Genomic DNA, 22,450 nt, shown 5'->3' on the forward strand with positions numbered 1-22,450 from the left:
GCCGAGTACAACAGGTGTAGTAGACCTTACAATGAAATGCTTACTTACATGCTCTAACCAATAGTGCAAAAAAGGTATTAGGGGAACAATAGGTAAGTAAAGAAATAAAACAACAGTGAAAAATAACAGTAGCGAGGCTATATTCAGTAGCGAGGCTATATACAGACACCGGTTAGTCAGGCTGATTGAGGTAGTATATACATGTAGATATGGTTCAAGTGACTATGCATATATGATGAACAGAGAGTAGCAGTAGCGTAAAAGAGGGGTTGGTGGGTAGTGGGACACAATGCTGATAGCCCGGTTAGCCAATGTGCGGGAGCACTGGTTGGTTGGGCCAATTGAGGTAGTATGTACATGAATATATAGTTAAAGTGACTGCATATATGATAAACAGAGAGTAGCAGCAGTGTAAAGGGGGGGGCACACAATGCAAATAGTCTGGGTAGCCATTTGATTACCTGTTCAGGAGTCTTATGGCTTGGGGGTAAACACTGTTGAGAAGCCTTTTGGTCCTAGACCTGGCACTCCGGTACCGCTTGCGGTAGTAGAGAGAACAGTCTATGATTGGGGTGGCTGGGGTCTTTGACAATTTTTAGGGCCTTCCTCTGACACCGCCTGGTGTAGAGGTCCTGGATGGCAGGCTACTTAGCCTGATGTACTGGGCCGTACGCACTACCCTCTGTAGTGCCTTGCGGTCAGAGGCCGAGCAATTGCCGTACCAGGCAGTGATGCAACCAGTCAGGATGCTCTCGATGTTGCAGCTGTAGAACCTTTTGAGGATCTCAGGAACCATGCCAAATCTTTTTAGTTTCCTGAGGGGAAATAGGCTTTGGACAGACCTGTAGCTAAAATGTGCTGCTGAGAGCTTGTAAAGGCTCATCATGAGTCAGCTAGTGAGATAGCTATCAGAAACAGAGAGACAGCACTCTCTCCCCCGGAACTTGGTCCCAGCCTCATCTACAGTCACTTCTCTCAAGGGTCAGAATACTGTGTTCTTGCATAAGCATTCTTCTTATGTAAAAGATGACTTGCAGATATTTTGTTTTTCCTTTCAGAGCTTCTGTAAGATTTTCTTTTAATTTCAATTTTGACCTCTTAATTAAACAGCTATATTTTGATGTGGAGTGTGTGTGTGTCTGTGTGTGTGGTGGGGGTTGGGCCGAGCTGTGAAAAGGTTTCTGGTTTATCTTGGGCTTCCAGAAGCTTCCCCTTGGTAGTAGACCTCTGCTAGCCTGGCCTGCTGATAATTGAACTGGGAGTAGCACAGTCATGTTCTGTCTGTCGAATGTCCCTGTTGTTCTATCCAGCCCCTGCCTATCTCCGTCTCGCACTCTCTTGCTCAGCTGCCCATAGCATTGCAGTCCCCTCAAGCCTCCATTTCTATCACTCTTTCTTTTGTCTCTCTCATAGCAAAACTCAGCCCGAGAACTGAATTGTCAACTCTTTAATGGAAGGCAAAATGGAGCGCTAACCTGCTTGTAAAATGGGTCAGATAATAGTGATTAGGTTCATTTCTCCCCCTCCCTGTGAGTTTGCTCTGAGCTTCTTTCTCTATCCAGGCTACCTTGATGAATAACAAGTGTGTGCCCTCTGTGGCCTAAAGGAAGGGCAAAGAGCGAAAAAGAGAGGAAAGGCTGGAGTGTCTCAATGAAGAGACAGAGAGGGCTGTGATGTCTTGTTTACTGTGTACAGAAACAGCTGCTCTCCATTGATTACTGACATTTACACTGCTAACTTGTGTAGAATGCTAGACTTGATCTCAGATTAGACTAACCAACTGCTTTTTAAAGCTGTACACTGTGTATATGAAATTGAATAAATAAACAACATTCATACAATTGTATGTATAAACTGCAAATGCATTAAGGTGGTAACCTTGGTAACAGTATTCCACCTTTAGAGTAAGATGTACACCCAGACATTGATAGTCATTTGGTTTTGAATTAAAACATTTATTTCACAAGTCAAAAAACACCTTACAATTAAAATATCTAAATCAGTTCTTATACACAATTCTGGTTCTTGGTATTACTAATCTGTTGTAAACAAATGCTCCTTGTTGCAAGGAAGAAAAGTCCAGTCCACCCGTTTTTAGTTTCCTTTATCGCAACTCCAGATGACATTGAGAAGCAGCAATAGAACCCTTACCATTGCTAAAACTCAGTAATGGTAACGGTTTGATCGCCACCCTCTAGCTTCCAGCAGCGTCTGTCCATCCGTTCGTGTGTGTACTACTGTAGCTATTACATTGAGAGGTGTCAATAGAACCCTTACCATTGCTAAAACTCAGTAATGGTAACGGTTTGATCGCCACCCTCTAGCTTCCAACCGCCAGCAGCGTCTGTCCATCCGTTCGTGTGTGTACTACTGTAGCTATGACATTGAGAGGCGTCAATAGAACCCTTACCATTGCTAAAACTCAGTAATGGTAACGGTTTGATCGCCACCCTCTAGCTTCCAACCATCGACAGTGTGTGTGGGTGCTGATAGTGGCTAGAAGGGGGAATGAGACCCTGGATAGTACATCATCTATACTGTAGTGTCACCATAACGAACTTACAGTATATGATGATATCCTGTCCAGGGTACAAGACCAACATACAATGTCCCATGATGACTTCACCTAAATGAATACACCTGTTGGAAAAAAAGAGAATGGATATTACATGTTAAACACACACAAACCAATGTAGAGAAAGCGGTTTGAGTCAATATGTTGTTAACGTGTTAACATTGAGAAGTCAACCACCCTGGGTATGAATAATATGCATGCTATATTCTAGAATTATATTATATTTTCCCAGACATAAAATGCATGCGTGATCCACAGAAATGTAAGGTGTCCAAATCTTTTTGAGGAGTCCTATTACAAGTGCAGGTCCCACATTGCATTATATCGATAGCGTGTACATGCGTTCCTTTGATGCAATTGCTTGTGGTTAACTAAAAAACAACATTTGCAGATCCTCATAATAGAGGACCTTCTCTAAACATCAGCTCTCTCCCCTAATTATCCACCTTCTAATGAAGCACAACCGACAGCGGTAGATGTTTCGTGACTTGGTTAGGTGATCAAAAACGTCTGTAAATATCACAGAATTGGCCTTTAAGTGCTCACCTCCACATCTGTTCTGTCTGCGTTGTCCTCAGTCTCCTCTTGAAGAACAAAGTGTTATTTAAGGGTGTTGATGGGGCTCTTAACACGCTGCTCTGGTTTACAACCACCAGCACATCTCCAACAGCACCAGGTTGTTCACAGACCCCTGACAGCTTGGAATGGTCTCCTTTAAGGCCACCAGCTCATTTACATATGGTGATGACATCACAGCTCTGGTCCCCTTATCTATCATGTTCTGGGTCTGGTCCAGTTTGTCTCTGACCAATGACATGCCCCCACCCCTTCTAATCAGACCCCAAACAGTTTTGCAACAACAGGTGTTTGACATCTCGCCTCGACGCCCCTCCATGCCCCCATACAAAGTACGTTTTTTGGAAAGAGATACTAGGGCCTTATTTTGGCATGTTTATTTGACCTACACCATATACAGTACATTCGGGAAAGTATTCAGACCCATGACTTTTTACAAATTTTGTTACGTTACAGCCTTATTCTAAAATTGATTTTTTTAAAATTCCCCCTCATTAATCTACACACAATACCCCATTATGACAACGCAGAAACAGGTTTTTAGAAATGTGTATAAAAACCCCCACCCCGGAAATATCACATTTACATAAATATTCAGACCCTTTACTCAGTACTTTGTTGAAGCACCTTTGGCAGCGATTACAGCCTTGAGTCTTCTTGGGTATGACGCTACAAGCTTTGCACATTTGGGGAGTTTCTCCCACTCTCAAGCTCTGTCAGGATGGATGGGGAGCGTCGCTGCACAGCTATTTTCAGGTCTCCAGAGATGTTGGATCGGGTTCAAGTCCGGGCTCTGCCTGGGCCACTCACATTCAGAGACTTGTTCCGAAGCCACTCCTGTGTTATCTTGGCTGTGTGCTTAGGATCATTGTCCTGTTGGGAGGTGAATCTTCACCCCAGTCTGAGGTCCTGAGCACTCTGGAGCAGGTTATCATCAAGGATCTCTGTACTTCGTTCCGTTCATCTTTCCCTCGATCCTGACTAGTCTCCCAGTCCCTGCCACTGAAAAAATGTAATGTATTAAAAAAACTCCAAGTGGGCTGTCATGTGCCTTTTACTCAGGAGTGGCTTCCGTCTGGCCACTCTACCATAAAGGCATGATTGGTGGAGTGTTGCAGAGATGGTTATCCTTCTGGAAGGCGCTCCCATCTCCACAGAGGAACTCTGGAGCTCTGTCAGTGACCATCAGATTCTTGGTCACCTCCCTGAGAAAGGCCTTTCTCCCCCGATTGCTCAGTTTGGCCGGGAAACCAGCTCTGGCAAGTCTTGGTGGTTCCAAACTTCTTCCATTTAAGAATGATGGAGGCCAATGTGTTCTTGGGGACCTTCAATGCTGCAGAAATGTTTTGGTAACCTTCCCCAGATCTGTGCCTCGACACAATCCTGTCTTGGAGCTCTACGGACAATTCCTTTGACCTCGAGGCTTGGTTTTTGCTCTGACATGCACTGTCAACTGTGGATATAGACAGGTGTGTACCTTTCCAAATCATGTGCAATCAATTGAATTTACCACAGGTGGACTTCAAGTTGTAGAAACATTTCAAGGATGATCAATGGAAACAGGATGCACCTGAGCTCAATTTTGGGTTTGAATACTTATGTAAATAAGGTATCTGTTTTTTGTTTTTTATAAATTAGCGAAAATGTATCAACCTGTTTTCGCTTTGTCATTATGTTGTTTTGTGTGTAGATTGAGGGAAACATGAATCCATTTTAGGTTAAGGCTGTAACGTAACAAAATGTGGTAAAAGAGAAGTGGTCTGAATACTTTCCAAATGCACTGTATACACATACAAGTATGTGGACACCCTTCAAAATGGTGAATTTGGCTATTCCAGCCACACTCGTTGCTGACATAAAATGACATAAAATCGAGCACACAGCCATGCAGTCCCCATAGACAAACATTGGCTGTAGAATGGCCTTGCTGGCAGGATGCCACCTTTCTAACAAGTCAGTTCGTCAAATTTCTCTCTTCGTCAACTGTAAGTGCTGTTATTATGAAGTGGAAAAATCTAGGAGTAACAACGGCTCACCTGCGAAGTGGTAGGCCACACAAGCTCACAGAACTGGACTGCTGAGTGCTGAAGTGCGCAAAAATCGTCTGTCCCAGGTTGCAAAACTCACTAGCGAGTTCCAAACTGCCTCTGGAAGCAACGTCAGCACAAGAACCTTTTGGTTGGGAGCTTCATGAAATCGGTTTCCATGGCCGAGAGCCGCACACTAGCCTAAGATCATCATGCACAATGCCAAGCGTCGGCTGGAGTGGTGTAAAGTTCGCTGCCATTGGACTCTGGAGCAGTGTAAACGCATTCTCTGGAGTGATGAATCACACTTCACCATCTGGAAGTCTGACTTACAAATCTGGGTTTGGCGGATGCCAGGAGAACACTACAGTGCCTTGCAAAACTATTAATCCACCTTGCCCTTTTTCCTATTTTGTTGCGTTACAACTTGTAATTAAAATGATTTTTAATTTGATTTAATATAATGGACATACACAAAATAGTATAAATAGGAAATAGAAAAAATATCTTGTTTAAAAAATTCCCCAAATATTTTCCTTTTAAAAAGATCTGAAACTTTGAACATCCCACGGAGAACCATTAAATCCATTATTAAACAATGTAAAGAATATGGCACCACAAAAAAACTGCCAAGAGAGGGCTGCCCACCAAAACTCACAGACCAGGCAAGGAGGTTATTATTCAGAGAGGCAACAAAGAGACCAAAGATAACCCTGAAGGAGCTGCAAAGCTCCGTAGCGAAGATTGGAGTATCTGCCCATAGGACCACTTTAAGCCGTACACTCCACAGAGCTGGGCTTTACGGAAGAGTGTCCAGAAAAAAGACACCTCTTTGAAAAATAAAATAAGCAAACACGTTTGGTGTTCACCAAAAGGCAGGTGGGAGACTCCCCAAACATATGAAAGAAGGTACTCTGGTCAGATGAGACTAAAATTTTGCTTTTTGGCCATAAAGGAAAACGCTATTTCTGACGCAAACCTGACACCTCTCATCACCCTGAGAACACCAACACAATGATGTTTTTCATCAGCAGGGACTGGGAAACTGGTCAGAATTTAAGGAATGATAGATGGTGCTAAATACAGGGAAATTATTGAAGGGAAACCTGTTTCAGTCTTCCAGAGATTTGAGACTGGGATGGATGTTCACCGTCCAACAGAACAATGACCCTAAACATACTGCTAAAGCAACACTTGAGTGGTTTAAGGAAATACATTTAAATGTCTTGGAATGGCCAAGTCAAAGCCCAGACCTCAATCCAATTGAGAATCTGTGGTATGACTTAAAGATTGCTGTACTCCAGCAGAACCCATCCAACTTGAAGGAGCTGGAGCAGTTTTGCCTTGAAGAATGGGCAAACATCCTAGTGGCTAGATGTACCAAGCTTATAGAGACATACCCCAAGAGACTTGCAGCTGAAATTGCTGCAAAAGGTGGCTCTACAAAGTATTGACTTTGGGGGGTGAATAGTTATGCACGCTCAAGTTTCCCGTTCTTTTGTCTTATTTCTTGTTTGTTTCACCCCAAAAATATTTTGTGTCTTCAAAGTGGTAGGCATGTTAGGTAAATGAAATGATACAATCCCCCCACCCAAATATATTTTAATTCCAGGTTGTAAGGCAACAAAATAGCAACAACTGTAAAGTTTGGTGGAGGGGGAATAATGGTCTGGAGCTGCTTTTCATGGTTCGGGCTAGGTCCCTTAGTTCCAGCGAAGGGAAATATTAACGCTACAGCATACAATGACATTCTAGACGATTCTGTGGTTTCCAACTTTGTGGCAACAGTTTGGGGAAGGCCCTTTCCTGTTTCAGCATGACAATGCCCCCTTGCACAAAGCGAGGTCCATAAAGAAATGGTTTGTCGAGATCGGTGTGGCCTTGACTGGCCTGCACAGAGCCCTGACCTCAACCCCATCAAAAACCTTTCGGATGAATCGGAATGCCAACTGCGAGCCTGGCCCAACATCAGTGCCCGACCTCACTAAAGCTTGTGTCTGAATGGAAGCAAGTACCCGCAGCAATGTTCCAACATCTAGTGGAAAGCCTTCCCAGAAGAGTGGAGACTGTTATAGCAGCAAAGGGGGAGTGACCAACTCCATATTAATGGCCATGATTTTGGAATGAGATGTTTGACGAACAGGTGTCCACATACTTTTGGTCATGTAGTGTATCTTTCCACCATCGCATTTTAAGAGGTGTTTTGTTTTACATCTTGTCTAATTATTTTCAAACATGACGTGAACTTAACTGGTTATTGAAGTAACTGAATAATTTAACATTATGACTTGAAGAGAACCACCTAAGAAACAGACAACTGAGATGATTCCTCTTGAAACTTTCAAAAATGTGTTGCAACAGCACATCCATACAGTTTTTCCCTACCACACAGACTTTATAGTTCATGCCATGGAAATGCAATCAACTGTGGCTTAGATCTTGACTACAAAGGAAAGGGTACCCAAGCATCAGCAGCTCATTTCAACTGAATATGATGCAATGACTCTTCTTGATGTAGATGCTTGTGGTTTGAATCATCCACATATCAAATATAACTGCAACCATCTTCCAGGAGCTTTCATTGTGGGTGGCATTATATGGCACCATATTTGTATAATATTTCAACAAAATTAAATGTATGGATGATGCACGTGGGAGGAGTCAGGTGACACGGTTTAGGGTGAGGGCTGGGTGAGGGTGACAACTTTGCCCAGTCACAGTGGAGACTGACTCTCCAGTTTGGGTGCGGACCAAGGGTGTTTGATTGGTCGGGTTGAGCCTAAAGATAAAGACGTTAGCAGGCCTATCTGGGCGGCACCAGACTATGGGCTAGGGAAATAGATTTCCGTGAATTTTACATCGCATTATTTTCTGTGGCCAGGCAGACATGAATGAGCACGAGGACATGCATTTATTTGAGTGTTGAATGATTTTTACAAAATGTAGTAATACACATTGCTTTACTCTGTAGGGATTGTTTGACATTTCACATGTGATAAGTGAAATTAAATTAGCTATTAACACAATTAATTATCAGATGCAAGTATTGGAAAAATAAAAAATGACCTAAAATATCCCCAAAAGAAAATGATCATGCAGGTCTCTTGGGTAATAAGCCTGATGCAGTGAATTTTGTAGTGTAGTAACTTGAAGGAAAGTAAGTTGCTATTTATATACATTTATAGAACTGTTCTGTAATGTTCTGTTTTACCTCTGCATAACATGAGTCTCCAGTCCATATATGTTCTTTGAGGGCTCTGTATCTTCTTATGCTGGGATAAGATATTTGTAAGCTCTATGAAATGTGCATTTAATATGTAGAATGACATATCCATTCCTAATTATCATCAGGGAAGCTACTCTGAAAAGATAGTTAACCAAGCTACCAAATACTTCACACTGAAAGTATTCTTCTTACTGGTAGCTTATCTAAAAAGGTACTTTGAAAAAGTATACTGAACAAAATTATAACGCAACATGCAAACGTTTTAACAATTTTACTGAGTTACAGTTCATATAAGGAAATCAGTTAATTGAAATAAATTAATCAGGCCCTAATCTATGGATTTCACATGACTGGGCAGGGGCGCAGCCATGGGTGGGCCTGGGAGGGCATAGGCTCACCCACTGGGGAGCCAGGCCCACCCAATCAGAATGAGTTCTTCCCCACAAATGGGCTTTACTGAATGTGTAAGTTGTCACTCTAAACCAGGGGTAGGCAACTAGATTCAGCTTTCTTTTTTTCGGTGAGGATGGTTTGGAACATCTTTTTGTACACTTCAAATTGACCATGTCACTCTGTATAAAGATAGGCGACAAGCGAGGAATACGAAATAGGGTTTTTTATTTTCTCCACCAAAACAAAAGAGCGAGGTGTAAACCTCTAAATAATACAAGGGACGAGACCTGTAAAACAACTGCAGAATAACACGTAGCATGGAAACCGATGACAACAGCACAGGTGCTCACAAGACCAACGGACATGGTAACAATAACCAACAAGGACAATGGGGAACAGAGGGCATATATACACAGGTGGAATGGGAGCCAGGTGTGCGTAATTAGACAAGACAGTCCAGGGTTGATGGTAATGAATCTAGTTCAGTGACGTCTAGAAGGCCGGTGACGTAGACCTCAGAAGCTGGTGAACGGAATGAGCAGCAGCACCAAGGGGATCCGTGACAGACCACAATAAGAGATTATTTTCAATTATAATAATTTCATACCTTGATTACATTGAGAATTTTTTAAAACTTATTCTTAGGAATACAGATTTCCTAAATTAAATTCATTTTTAGCTGAATTTCTGGTGATTTTACCGTCTTTTTTTAACCTAACCCCATTTAAACACAAAAACATCCTATGGCGTTCTGCATTAGCATCGAACAGCCCCTGTGATATGCAGCTGTTTAGGGAAGCTAGAAACCATTATACACAGGCAGTTAGAAAAGCCAAGGCTAGCTTTTTCAAGCAGAAATTTGCTTCCTGCAACACTAACTCAAAAAAGTTCTGGGACACTGTAAAGTCCATGGAGAATAAGAACACCTCTTCCCAGCTGCCCACTGCACTGAAGATAGGAAACACTGTCACCACTGACACCACTCAGTTAACCCACTGTTCCCAGGCCGTCATTGAAAATAAGAATTTGTTCTTAACTGACTTGCCTGGTTAAATAAAGGTAAAATAAAAAAAATAAAAAAATAAATCCACTATAATTGAGAATTTCAATAAGCATTTTTCTACGGCTGGCCATGCTTTCCACCTGGCTACTCCTACCCCGGTCAACAGCACTGCACCCCCCACAGCAACTCGCCCAAGCCTTCCCCATTTCTCCTTCTCCCAAATCCAGTCAGCTGATGTTCTGAAAGAGCTGCAAAATCTGAACCCCTACAAATCAGCCGGGCTAGACAATCTGGACCCTTTCTTTCTAAAATTATATGCCGAAATGGTTGCCCCCCTATTACTAGCCTGTTCAACCTCTCTTTCGTGTCGTCTGAGATTCCCAAAGATTGGAAAGCAGCTGCGGTCATCCCCCTCTTCAAAGGGGGGGACACTCTTGACCCAAACTGCTACAGACCTATATCTATCCAACCCTGCCTTTCTAAGGTCTTCGAAAGCCAAGTCAACAAACAGATTACCGACCATTTCGAATCTCACCAAACCTTCTCTGCTATGCAATCTGGTTTCAGAGCTGGTCATGGGTGCACCTCAGCCACGCTCAAGGTCCTAAACGATATCTTAACCGCCATCGATAAGAAACATTACTGTGCAGCCGTATTCATTGATCTGGCTAAGGCTTTCGACTCTGTCAATCACCACATCCTCATCGGCAGACTCGACAGCCTTGGTTTCTCAAATGATTGCCTTGCCTGGTTCACCAACTACTTCTCTGATAGAGTTCAGTGTGTCAAATCGGAGGGTCTACTGTCCGGACCTCTGGCAGTCTCTATGGGGGTGCCACAGGGTTCAATTATTGGACCGACTCTCTTCTCTGTATACATCAATGATGTCGCTCTTGCTGCTGGTGAGTCTCTGATCCACCTCTACACAGACGACACCATTCTGTATACTTCTGGCCCTTCTTTGGACACTGTGTTAACAACCCTCCAGGCAAGCTTCAATGCCATACAACTCTCCTTCCATGGCCTCCAATTGCTCTTAAATACAAGTAAAACTAAATGCATGCTCTTCAACCGATCGCTGCCTGCACCTGCTCGCCTGTCCAACATCACTACTCTGGACGGCTCTGACTTAGAATACGTGGACAACTACAAATACCTAGGTGTCTGGTTAGACTATAAACTCTCCTTCCAGACCCACATCAAACATCTCCAATCCAAAGTTAAATCTAGAATTGGCTTCCTATTTCGCAACAAAGCATCCTTCACTCATGCTGCCAAACATACCCTTGTAAAACTGACCATCCTACCAATCCTCGACTTCGGCAATGTAATTTACAAAATAGCCTCCAACACCCTACTCAACAAATTGGATGCAGTCTATCACAGTGCAATCCGTTTTGTCACCAAAGCCCCATATACTACCGACCATTGCGACCTGTACGCTCTCGTTAGCTGGCCCTCGCTTCATACTCGTCGCCAAACCCACTGGCTCCATGTCATCTACAAGACCCTGCTAGGTAAAGTCCCCCCTTATCTCAGCTCGCTGGTCACCATAGCATCACCCACCTGTAGCACGCGCTCCAGCAGGTATATCTCTCTGGTCACCCCCAAAAACAATTATTTCTTTGGCCGCCTCTCCTTCCAGTTCTCTGCTGCCAATGACTGGAACGAACTACAAAAATCTATGAAACTGGAAACACTTATCTCCCTCACTAGCTTTAAGCACCAACTGTCAGAGCAGCTCACGGATTACTGCACCTGTACATAGCCCACCTATAATTTAGCTCAAACAACTACCTCTTTCCCTACTGTATTTATTTTATTTATTTATTTATTTTGCTCCTTTGCACCCCATTATTTTTATTTCTACTTTGCACATTCTTCCACTGCAAATCTACCATTCCAGTGTTTTACTTGCTATATTGTATTTACTTTGCCACCATGTCCTTTTTGCCTTTACCTCCCTTATCTCACCTAATTTGCTCACATCGTATATAGACTTGTTTATACTGTATTATTGACTGTATGTTTGTTTTACTCCATGTGTAACTCTGTGTCGTTGTATGTGTCGAACTGCTTTGCTTTATCTTGGCCAGGTCGCAATTGTAGATGAGAACTTGTTCTCAACTTGCCTACCTGGTTAAATAAAGGTGAAATAAAATAAATAAATAAAAATGAATTTGAATGATTCTTTAATTTCCTCTCAGGTCTACAGTACCTTAGGCAAACTGCATTTCCTAACATTTTGGAGGGATATTGCACATGCTTGCCTGGGTAGATGAACAGACAATCGTGTATAGACTTGTTTATACTGTATTATTGTTTGTTTTACTCCATGTGTAACTCTGTGTCGTTGTATGTTGTCGAACTGCTTTGCTTTATCTTGGCCAGGTCGCAATTGTAAATGAGAACTTGTTCTCAACTTGCCTACCTGGTTAAATAAAGGTGAAATAACTAAATACATAAATAAAATAAACACACCATTTTTTTTTGGGGGGGGGGGGGGCAAAAAACACTTGCGGACTGGTTTTGGCTCGCAGGCCGCTTGTTGCCGACCCCTGCTCTAAACACATCTCTGCATTGACACTCCCCTGTCTTCTTTGCTTTTAATAAAAGAACACAGGACTTGTTATAATTGGCAGGTGAACCTGCCCAGGTGATTAGCGCAGTAGCGGTGCGTGGGTAAAATCACTGGGGAAGTCAAGCCCCCCCCCCTAAAAAAAACATATGTGTTGTGATAATTGCGTTGTTTGCTCTATAACCTGTTAATTCATAATCCTTGCGACCTTGATATATAGGCCTAAAGGCCGAGACAATAAGACAGTGGCAGTATAAATTCAACCACACCTTTGTTTTATCATAAAACCGCATAGCAACTTCTGTTCAGTAAAGTCCAAAGAGCATATTGCATGTACAGTAAGACAGTTACATGACCTACAGCATGGTCAAGCAACTTAATGCAACATTTTCGAACCACTAAACTATTGATTTAGAACCACAGAGAGTTACCGCAAGTCGCAAAGAAAACAGGAGCTGCTTCCACTATTCCAGCACCATTTCAACTTCACCATCAAGTCACCTTTGCTTAGTCTAATACAGTGACAACTAAACGATACCAAAAACTATTTAGTCCAGTCAATGTAAGCTAAATATGATGGCCCTTTCCATGGATCTGATTTTGTGTGTGTGTGTGTGTGTGTGTGTGTGTGTGTGTGTGTGTGTGTGTGTGTGTGTGTGTGTGTGTGTGTGTGTGTGTGTGTGTGTGTGTGTGTGTGTGTGTGTGTGTGTGTGTGTGTGTGTGTGTGTGTGTGTGTGTGTGTGTGTGTGTGTGTGTGTGTGTGTGTGTGTGTGTGTGTGTGCAAGTATAAAAACATGTTGACTCACTGTATTTGTAGAAAAACGCCAATGCTATCCTCATCTCTTTCATGTTGACAAAATGGTCTATCACTGTGTCATACAGTACACAGTTGATTTTTTGTTGTCCTAGGCTACCTGGCTAAAATGCTTGCTTGCTAGCTTAACTTCCATTTATGGGCTATGTTCGCTAGTTAACATTAGCCTTTTCGCTACATATTGAACTTCCATCCTCTCAGGCCAGGGGCACAATGTATGAATTAATGGTTGGATCAGAATCGCCGTTATAATCATTGGCCAGTACGGAGAATTAAGTAAAACCACAAATCCAAATCTCCATCCATGGCTAATTTTGCAAAGGGACAATTTTGCTAGCTGGCTAGCTAGCCACCGCAGGACAACAACACAATGAGATGCAAAAATGTACGTTCTGTCAATGATGTGTGCTCTCAATGGGATTTGATAGGAGTGATGCCAAATCCAAGCTGGCTTCCCTTGACACTTTTTTTTGGTGCACCAATACCATTCACAGTTGAGCGCACTCAGTTTAGCTCAATGCTGATTGGCTAATTATTTATATCCTTTTTGTCAAGGAGGCCAGATGCTCGCTGGCTTCTCATTTGCCTTCAATGTTACAGGCGGCAACAATGTCATACTCGTTTGGACCAGACAGCATCAGATAGATGGCCTACACATAGAGAGACAGAGGGGCGCTGTTTTGTTTGGATGCTTTCTCCTGTGAGATACATTCAGTATCTTGCAAATTGAAAGGGAAAGGGAAAGGGGGATACCTAGTCAGTTGTACAACTGAATGAGTTCAACTGAAATGTGTCTTCCGCATTAACCCAACCCCTCTGAATCAGAGAGGTGCGGGGGGCTGCCATAATCGATATCCACGTCTTAGGTGCCCGGGAACAGTGGGTTAACTGCCTTGCTCAGGGCAAAGGACAATTATGAAACGCAAAGAGATTAAATATTATTTATTTATTTTTTGTCAATTTTTTGGGGAAGCCTGGCTTCCCACACCACAGGATTAGCACCTTGCCAGGGAGTTGGGGGTTTTGAAGTTGGGGAACCCCAATGTCACTGACTATACAGAACACCCCCCCCACCCTGCTCCCCTCTTTTCACACACTAACATTTAGGCTACTCTAAACTGAAAGATCAAAGTGAGGTTCCGATTGATGTCCCAACACCTCACACACCTCTGTCTTGTCTTCCATATGGGAGGGAAAAGTATAGGGGATTGCTGTCTGCCAAAAGACAAAAGGCCTCCTGTGGGGATGGGGGCTGGGATTAAAAAGAAAAATAAATTAAATAAAATATAGGACAAAACACACATCACGACAAGAGAAACAACACTACATAAAGAGAGACCTAAGACAACAACATAGCATCGCAGCAACACATGACAACACAGCATGGTAGCAACACAACATGACAACAACATGGTAGCAACACAAAATGGCAGCAGCACAACATGGTAGCAGCACAAAAAAGGGTACAAACATTATTGGGTACAGACAACAGCACAAAGGGTAAGAATGTAGAGACAACAATACATCATGTGACGCAGCCACAACTGTCAGTAAGAGTGTCCATGATTGAGTCTTTGAATGAAGTTAAAACTGTCCAGTTTGAGTGTTTGTTGCAGCTCATTCCAGACGCTAGCTGCAGCGAACTGAAAAGATGAGCGACCCAAGGATGTGTGTGCTTTGGGATCTTTAACAGAATGTGACTGGCAGAATGGGTGTTGTATGTGGAGGATGAGGGCTGCAGTAGATTTCTCAGATAGGGGTGAGTGAGGCCTAAGAGGGGTTTTATAAATAAGCATCAACCAGTGGGTCTTGCGAGGGGTATACAGAGATGACCAGTTTACAGAAGAGTATAGAGTGCAGTGATGTGTCCTATAAGGAGCATTGGTTGCAAATCTGATGGCCGAATTATAAAGAACATCTAGCCGCTCGAGAGCACCGTTATCTGCCGATCTATAAATTACGTCTCTGTAATCCAGCATGGTCATCTGAATCAGGGTTAGTTTGGCAGCTGGGGTGAAAGAGGAGTGATTACGATAGAGGAAACCAAGTTTAGATTTAACTTTAGCCTGCAGCTTTGATATGTGCTGAGAGAAGGACAGTGTACCGTTTAGCCATACTCCCAAGTACTCGTATGAGGTGACTACTTCAAGCTCTAAACCCTCAGAGGTAGTAATCATACCTGTGGGAAGAGGGCCATTCTTCTTACCAAACCACATGACCTTTGTTTTGGAGGTGTTGAGATGAAGGTTAAAGACAGAGAAAGCTTGTTGGACACTAAGAAAGCTTTGTTGTGGAGCATTTAACCCAACATCCAGCTTAGTATAAGACTGCATCTGCATATAAATTGATGAGAGAGCTTCCTACTACCTGAGCTATGTTGTTGATGTAAATTGAGAAGAGCGCGTGGCCTAGGATCGAGCCTTGGGGTACACCCTTGGTGACAGGCAATGGCTGAGACAGCATATGTTCTGACTTTATACACTGCACTCTTTGAGAGAGGTAGTTAGCAAATCAGGCCAAAGACTCCTCAGAGACACCAATACACCTTAGCCGGCCCACAATAATGGAATGGTTTATCGTATCAAATGCTTTGGCCAAGTCAATAAAAATAGCAGCACCACATTGCATAGAATCAAGGGCAATGGTGACATCATTGAGGACCTTTAAGGTTGCAGTGACACATCCATAACCTCAGCGGAAACCAGAATGCATAACATTGAGAATACTATAGACATCAAGAAAGCCAGTCAGTTGATTATTGACAAGTTTTTCCAACACTTTTGATAAACAGGGCAAAATAGAAATAGGCCTATAACAGCTAGGATCAGCTTGATCTCTGCCTTTAAATAAAGGATGGACTGTGACCCAGATGGTTTTTTGGGGTCAAGTTTAGCACCTCAGACTCAGTGACCGCCTGCAGGGAGAAACTTTATAGGGTAAAAAAGAGCGAGGAGCATCGGGGCTACTAGTCGCATTAGAAGGGGTGCGAGATGAGGAAATGTTGAACAGGTAAGAAGGCATGGCTGAGTCAAATGGGAATCCTGACTTAATGAAGTGATGATTAAAAAGCTACGCCATGTGCTTCTTGTCAGTAACAACCACCTCATCAACTTTAAGGGACACGGGCAGCTGTGAGGAGGAGGGTTTATTCTCCAGGTATTTAACCATTTTCCAGAACTGCTCCTTAAAGTAATTAACTTTGGCCTTCCGGATAGGCTGAGTGCACTTATTTCTCATTTGCCTCTATGAGAGCCAGTCAGCCTGAGTATGCGTGTGCCAAGCCTTTTGCCAAATGCAATTCTTGAGGTGGAGTAACTCTGCAAGATCACGGTCGAACCAGGGGCTGAACCTGTTTTTAATTCTCATTTTATTTATTGGGGCATGTTTGTTCTTAAGGATCCGCCCATTTTTTTCAATTTTTGCCTAAAATGATATACCCAAATCTAACTGCCTGTAGCTCTGGCCCTGAAGCAAGGATATGCATATTCTTGAAGGATATGCATATTCTTGGTACCATTTGAAAGGAAACACTTAAGTTTGTGGAAATGTGAAAGGGATGTAGGAGAATATAACACAATAGATCTGGTAAAAGATAATACAAAGAAAAAACAACAGTTATTTTGTATTTTTTTGTACCATCATCTTTGAAACGCAAGAGAAAGGCCATCACTATGGCTCAGACGTGCCAGCAAATACATGGACAGTTAGCTAAAAAGTGCAATTAAAGGAACAGTAAACTAAGTGTGATTAAAAGACTATGAAAAATGATTGCTTTTTCTACACTGCTAGCACAGGAGGTTGGTCGCACGTTAATTGGGGAGAAGGTGCTCATGGTAATGGCTGGAGTGGAATAAGAGGAATGATATCAAATACATCAAACACATGGTTTCCATGTTTGATGCCATTCCATTAGCTCTGTTCCAGCCATTATTAAGAGCCGCTCTTCCCTCAGCAGCCTCCACTGAATACGAGTAACAGGTATCATATGTTTTGCAGGTGGTTCTCCACTCCATGCATAAGTACCAGCCCCGCCTGCACATTGTCCTGTCTCCAGACCCCCACAGCCCCCTGCGCTTCACCTTCCCTGAGGCAGCCTTCATCGCTGTCACTGCCTACCAGAACTCAGAGGTAAGGCCACGACACCTTTAGCATCTCACAGGAGATACTGGAACAACTGTATTCTGATTGTGTTGATGAGAGTGCCCTCTGGAGGGTGAATATGGACAGTGCATGTACAATCTGGGAAGTCAAATGCTTCCGCTACAAAAGAGCATAATAAGAGATGTGTAAAACCATAATTAATGAGGCGTGCTAATTTACCCAACAGATAACAAAACTCAAGATAGACAACAACCCCTTTGCAAAAGGCTTTTGTGACAACGGGCTGAACAGAAAAAAGTGAGAGACCTTCAGATAGCCTTCTAGTAGCTTGAAACATGAACAGCAACTCTCACTTGAAAGTGATGAAATAATGACTCAGAATAACATCATCATATTTGTTGGTCAATCATCTATTCACCAATATGTTCCTCTTGGTAAACCTGTTAGCGCAGTGGGAAATATGATGATTGTGCAGAATTGAAATGGTACTTAGATGACTCACTGATCAATTAAGTGCCATGTTCTTTCACTCTTTACTGGTACACATCACTATCATGTTACTAAGAAACTTTGAATAATGTGAATTCTTTCTCTCTGTAGGTTCAGAGAAAAGGAAGGACAGAGCTCTGACAAACTAAATGTAAGAACGCCTGACGGAATCAAAACCTTCAAATGGTAGTCACATAGGCCTACAGAATTTATCATGTTTGAAACATCTGTAAGGGAAATTGTAAACATTACACCTAATTTCTAAATGAGGGATTTCTGTTTTATACAATGAAAAGTCTAGCCATGATAGTCAAGCCAGCTGTCTATTGATCTTGCCAGACATGGAAAAGAACTGCTCACGAAAATAGCCAGCAGGTGTCATTATTTCCCTTTGAGACAATCCACTAGTAGGCTATGTACAGTACGTAGTCATTGTTCTGTAACTATCCTCTAAAGTTTATATCAGATCATTTTAAAGAGTTGGTCAAAGTGAAAGGTGAAGGAATTTCCATGCGTAATCTCTGTTCTAGCATTCTGGGCCTGTATTCATAAAGTAAAATCTAAATCAAATCAAGTTGTATTCAGTGCATGTGACATACAATAGGTGAACATGCTTACTGTGAAATGCTCACAAGTCCTTAACCATCAATGCAAGTTTTAAAAAAGTAAGAAAAATTTGCTGTTGGAGTGCTGATCTAGGATCCATGTAGTCATATTCATTGTTATCTAAAAGTTAAACTGATCCTAGATCAATACCCCTTCTCTGAGACACTTTATGAATACAGGCCCTCTTCTGTCCTGTCCTTATTGTCTCAGTAAGATCCAGACCAGTGGAGTCAAATGATGAGGTTGATGTTACCGTCTCCTGCTCTAGCTCAGTGGATTCCCATGGTGCAGTAGGATACAGGACTGATGACATCACATCTCTCTCTGCTGTCCCTGACCCATTCATCTCTGCCTTCATGAACTGGGGAGATGCAGCTGCAACCCTGCCCTGTGGCCAAGAGTGATGGAGGGTCCCGGACCAAAGGACCCACAACAACCACAAACACAACACACTTCGTACCTGGGCCTATGACCGGTAGGGTGATGATTGTTAGTTGCAGAAACGTCAATTTTTTTTCAATCTTAAAAGTGTATTACATCGTCAGCTTTTAATAGTGAACGAGAATCATAAGTATTCTTCTTATCAATCCAGTATTTTCATAGGATGTTGATTTGTTAATGATTATGATAATAGTTTGTACTTATGATGAATAAACTAGGCTAATATTCTGAAACGGTACACTGTTCTATTTCAGCCCTGGGCAGCATAAGGAGGCCAGGATACTGGTTTACAAAATGTTGCCTCTCCTCTCTTCCTCACACACCCTCCACTGGGCCAGACTCAGTTGGCTTCAGGAGGCCCCTGGCACAGAGCAGCAGACCAGTGGGGCCTCACCCACCTCACCACAGAAGACCTGGTGCCACACCTCTCCCACAGCCACACAGCAGACCACTACCAGGTGCACCAGAAACAACCCCAGCAGGCTGAGTACCCCAGCAGGCTGAGTACCCCTGTTAACATTAGCCCATCCGTTAGTGTCTGTATCGTCATGCCAGAAGAGTTGGCTACATCCACTACAGCACTACACGGTATGGAAGGAGGATAATGTAACAGGCCACTGGTAACAAATTCTCTGAAAGAATACTGAGAAAACTGTATGAGGCAGACATTTATTATAGGGCAGCACATAATACTTTGCCACAGAGTCGAGGATATGAGTGTGATGTTCACATGCTGAAATATCCATGCTAGACCAGTTTTCCAGTATTATTTAACAGTCTAGAAAATGGACGAATTCACACAAACATTTGAGTCTGAATAGATACATTTCAATAATGGGTGATCAATCTAAACATGTTTCATTACAGATACTCTATAGATAAAGATACAAGTTAAAAGGCATACAATGTTTGGTCTTCCACCTACATTCTAGATCCGAAAGGTATATTTTCTGATCTGAAAGTTGCTTCTACCTTGCTGAAATTACACCATCCATTCATAGTAATACATGAGACATTTTTGAAAGAGCATTGACACAAAAATTAGATGCCAAAAAAGAACATACAACGGGAGTTTTTCAGCTGAACAAAAACACAATTTGACCAGGGAAAGCCATCAGTATGTCCAGATGGAAATGTTGATGTGTTCTGACTTTATATAATTCAAATCAGCCATTTCATGAAACACAATACAGGTTCCCATCTATATTTACAGTACTGTATCACACTGTTTATCAATCAAATTTTACAGTCTAGTCTACTACTATGTAAATCTTACAAACTGAGATTATAATAAAATAAATACAGTATTCTTTTGGTGATCAGTAGGGATTAGATAATGACATTTCTCCCCCATACCAGAGATATACCACAGTTGGCAGCAGGTTGACATTACTGTAAAAAAATGACATATTAGAAAAAATGATGCTGAGGTCACGGATTCAGAAAGTGGTTAGATTTCCCCTAAAACAAGTTTTCATAAAATGAAGCCAACATAAAATGAACTCCACAACAAGACAGTCCAACTCAAATGTGTGGCAAAACAAACTGAAATGTATTCTTGTGTTTGAAGCACATTGGGTAAGGAATGTGAAGAAAGCTGATACATGATTGGATGGTCAACAGGTCGTGGCAGCATTGCATTCCTAGAAAAAGATCATAGGCAGCAAGCACCATGTAAAAACGTTAAAGTAATTAGTCAGGTAAACTGTAGTTAAGTTACATAATAGTTTATAAAGAATTTAACAGAATGTAACCAAAAGATGATATAACACAACATTGGCTACCCTAAGAGACTGAAATGCATATCATGCCATATGATGTCTCAATAGTTGGAAAGAACAAGTATTAAAGCTTAGATTGATTGAGGTAATCCAGATGATCAGGAAAGCTAGCAGGAATCCTGGGTCTCTATATTAAGGCTAACTTTGACAGTATATGGCTTCATACAGACTTGTAGATCCATGCACATGTGTTAATGTCTATGTTTTCTGTGTGTTGTCTACCTAAGAATGCACACCTCTCCCATACCTAAGATGAAGAATGAAATGAAAGATTCTACTGCAGAACAAGATAGAATGCCAATGTTTCTGTTTTCAAGGCAGATGGCACGAGGATGGGGAGGACAATATTTCTACATCTCTCATTGAGATGGTAAATGGAGGTTTACTGTAGTATCACTACACTATAGAATTGCCAAACCATTACTTTTCCAGAGGTTTAGCCACTTGGTTGGTAACCAGGCACTGACTGCACATTAGAATGAAAAAAGTAACATTTGAGACGAAATATCTGAAATACTTTCCATAACTATACAAAACCACAGGCACATCCAAAGCATTTTGTAACACAATGAACAAAAGAATAACAATGAAGACACAAGGTGAAGACCTGGCGAGACCTTTAAGACCAGAATAAGGCCTGCACAGAACAACCATGATGAATGTCCCTTTTCTACAATGTAGACAAGTGTTAGTACAACAGAATGGGGTAACTACAAAAAATACTAACATGTTTAACAAAAAAGCAGTGGTACATACAGATGATCTGGCCCTATAGAGCTAAGGCACCAGGGATTTAGGAAAATGAAAACATCTAGACTCTTGTAGTAAAAAAAAAACTATACTTGTTTTCAAGTGTTTCTAGGTGAAGGCAGTTGATTTAAAGAGTGCATAAAGAAATGTACTGAGTCAAGGTGCACAAGATTGTTTTTATGCTTGAGGGTTGATCATCTTCTGAAGCAAAGGGATCTGTGAGATGATAAGAGAGAGACTGGGTTAGCTGCAGGCTTAGCTAGAACAATGTAGAGCCCTTTGACGTAGTCACAATCAACAAGAGTTGGCCCATTGCCATCACCTGGATATCTGCACATAACTCTGGCTTTGTACCAAATGGCACCCAATTCCCCATTTAGAGCACTACTTTTAACCAGAGCCCATTGCAAAAGTAGAGCACTACATAGCGAGATATTCGGGACGCAACCACAGATAGTGATAGTCAGACTCAGTGTAGTCAGAGACTAAACATGGTGGGGATCTGTAGGGAGTATGCTCTGGAATGACTGCAATTCGACTTGAACTTCACAGCAACATTTTATTTCTGTGGTGTGCAAATGTTTATGCATAGTGTAGATTCAGTGTTATAAACATAGCTAACGGAGGCTGGATTTATGGGATGTGTTCACACCTGCAGTGCTTGTGAGTATGGGCTATCTCTCTCTACATTCTACTGAACCCCTCCCCCCTCTCTCACCTTCATCAGGTCCACCCCTGTGAGTGCGTTGACGGACACAGGGAGCTCAGCTAATAGGCGGTTCACCTCGCCGGTCACACGGCCACCGTCCCCGCTCAGGATGACGATCTCATTGGTCCGGGCCAGGGGTGCCGCAACCTTGGCAGCAATCTGTACCAACACAATGACACAAACCTTCTTCACCTGGGTGTTCTTCAGAGAGAACTCATCTAACACAGCCTCTAGTTGTCATGTTTAAACCAAATCAAATGATAAGTTGCAATAAAAATAAAAAAACATTTATATATTGATCAAATCTTGTATTTTTTCATGTCCAAAAGTAGACACAAACTATATCAAATGCTTGTGTGCTGCTCTGTGACAACTTCCCCT

The 22,450-nt window shown here is 42.2% G+C and overlaps 1 protein-coding gene and 2 long non-coding RNA genes across 11 annotated transcripts in view; 1 reads left to right on the top strand and 2 right to left on the bottom strand.

The window, feature by feature from the left end:
- Positions 1-1,931: 1,931 nt before the first annotated feature.
- On the bottom strand, positions 1,932-3,296 carry LOC110537503. Its single transcript, XR_002475639.2, has 2 exons — positions 3,122-3,296; positions 1,932-2,640 (listed from the first exon to the last, which is right to left on the bottom strand). It is a non-coding gene; the product is annotated as an uncharacterized LOC110537503 (long non-coding RNA).
- A 1,262-nt stretch (positions 3,297-4,558) lies between these two features.
- Positions 4,559-22,365, top strand: LOC110537506. 4 transcript variants are annotated; one of them, XR_005034953.1, is made up of 7 exons: positions 4,559-4,620; positions 17,189-17,320; positions 17,520-17,590; positions 17,894-17,933; positions 18,599-18,863; positions 19,084-19,287; positions 22,088-22,365. It is a non-coding gene; the product is annotated as an uncharacterized LOC110537506 (long non-coding RNA). The 4 variants fall into 4 exon arrangements; XR_002475641.2 differs by having other exon boundaries at positions 18,657-18,863; XR_005034955.1 differs by lacking the exon at positions 4,559-4,620 and adding an exon at positions 7,255-8,335.
- LOC110537504 (flotillin-2a) overlaps positions 19,483-22,450 on the bottom strand; it is a 35,128-nt gene continuing 32,160 nt past the window's right edge. For 5 of the 6 annotated variants that reach the window (XM_021623596.2, XM_021623595.2, XM_021623598.2 and 2 more), the window contains 2 exons: positions 22,079-22,228; positions 19,483-21,576 (listed from right to left, as the gene is read on the bottom strand). In XM_021623596.2, the coding sequence (XP_021479271.1) occupies positions 21,538-21,576; positions 22,079-22,228 (189 nt within the window). In that variant the 3' untranslated portion in view covers positions 19,483-21,537. The remainder of the gene's footprint in view (positions 21,577-22,078; positions 22,229-22,450) is intronic. The other variant, XM_021623597.2, reaches the window with a different exon arrangement.

Source organism: Oncorhynchus mykiss, chromosome 12 (genome assembly GCF_013265735.2).
Source record: "Oncorhynchus mykiss isolate Arlee chromosome 12, USDA_OmykA_1.1, whole genome shotgun sequence".
In the NCBI taxonomy this organism is placed as follows: Eukaryota; Metazoa; Chordata; class Actinopteri; order Salmoniformes; family Salmonidae; genus Oncorhynchus; species Oncorhynchus mykiss.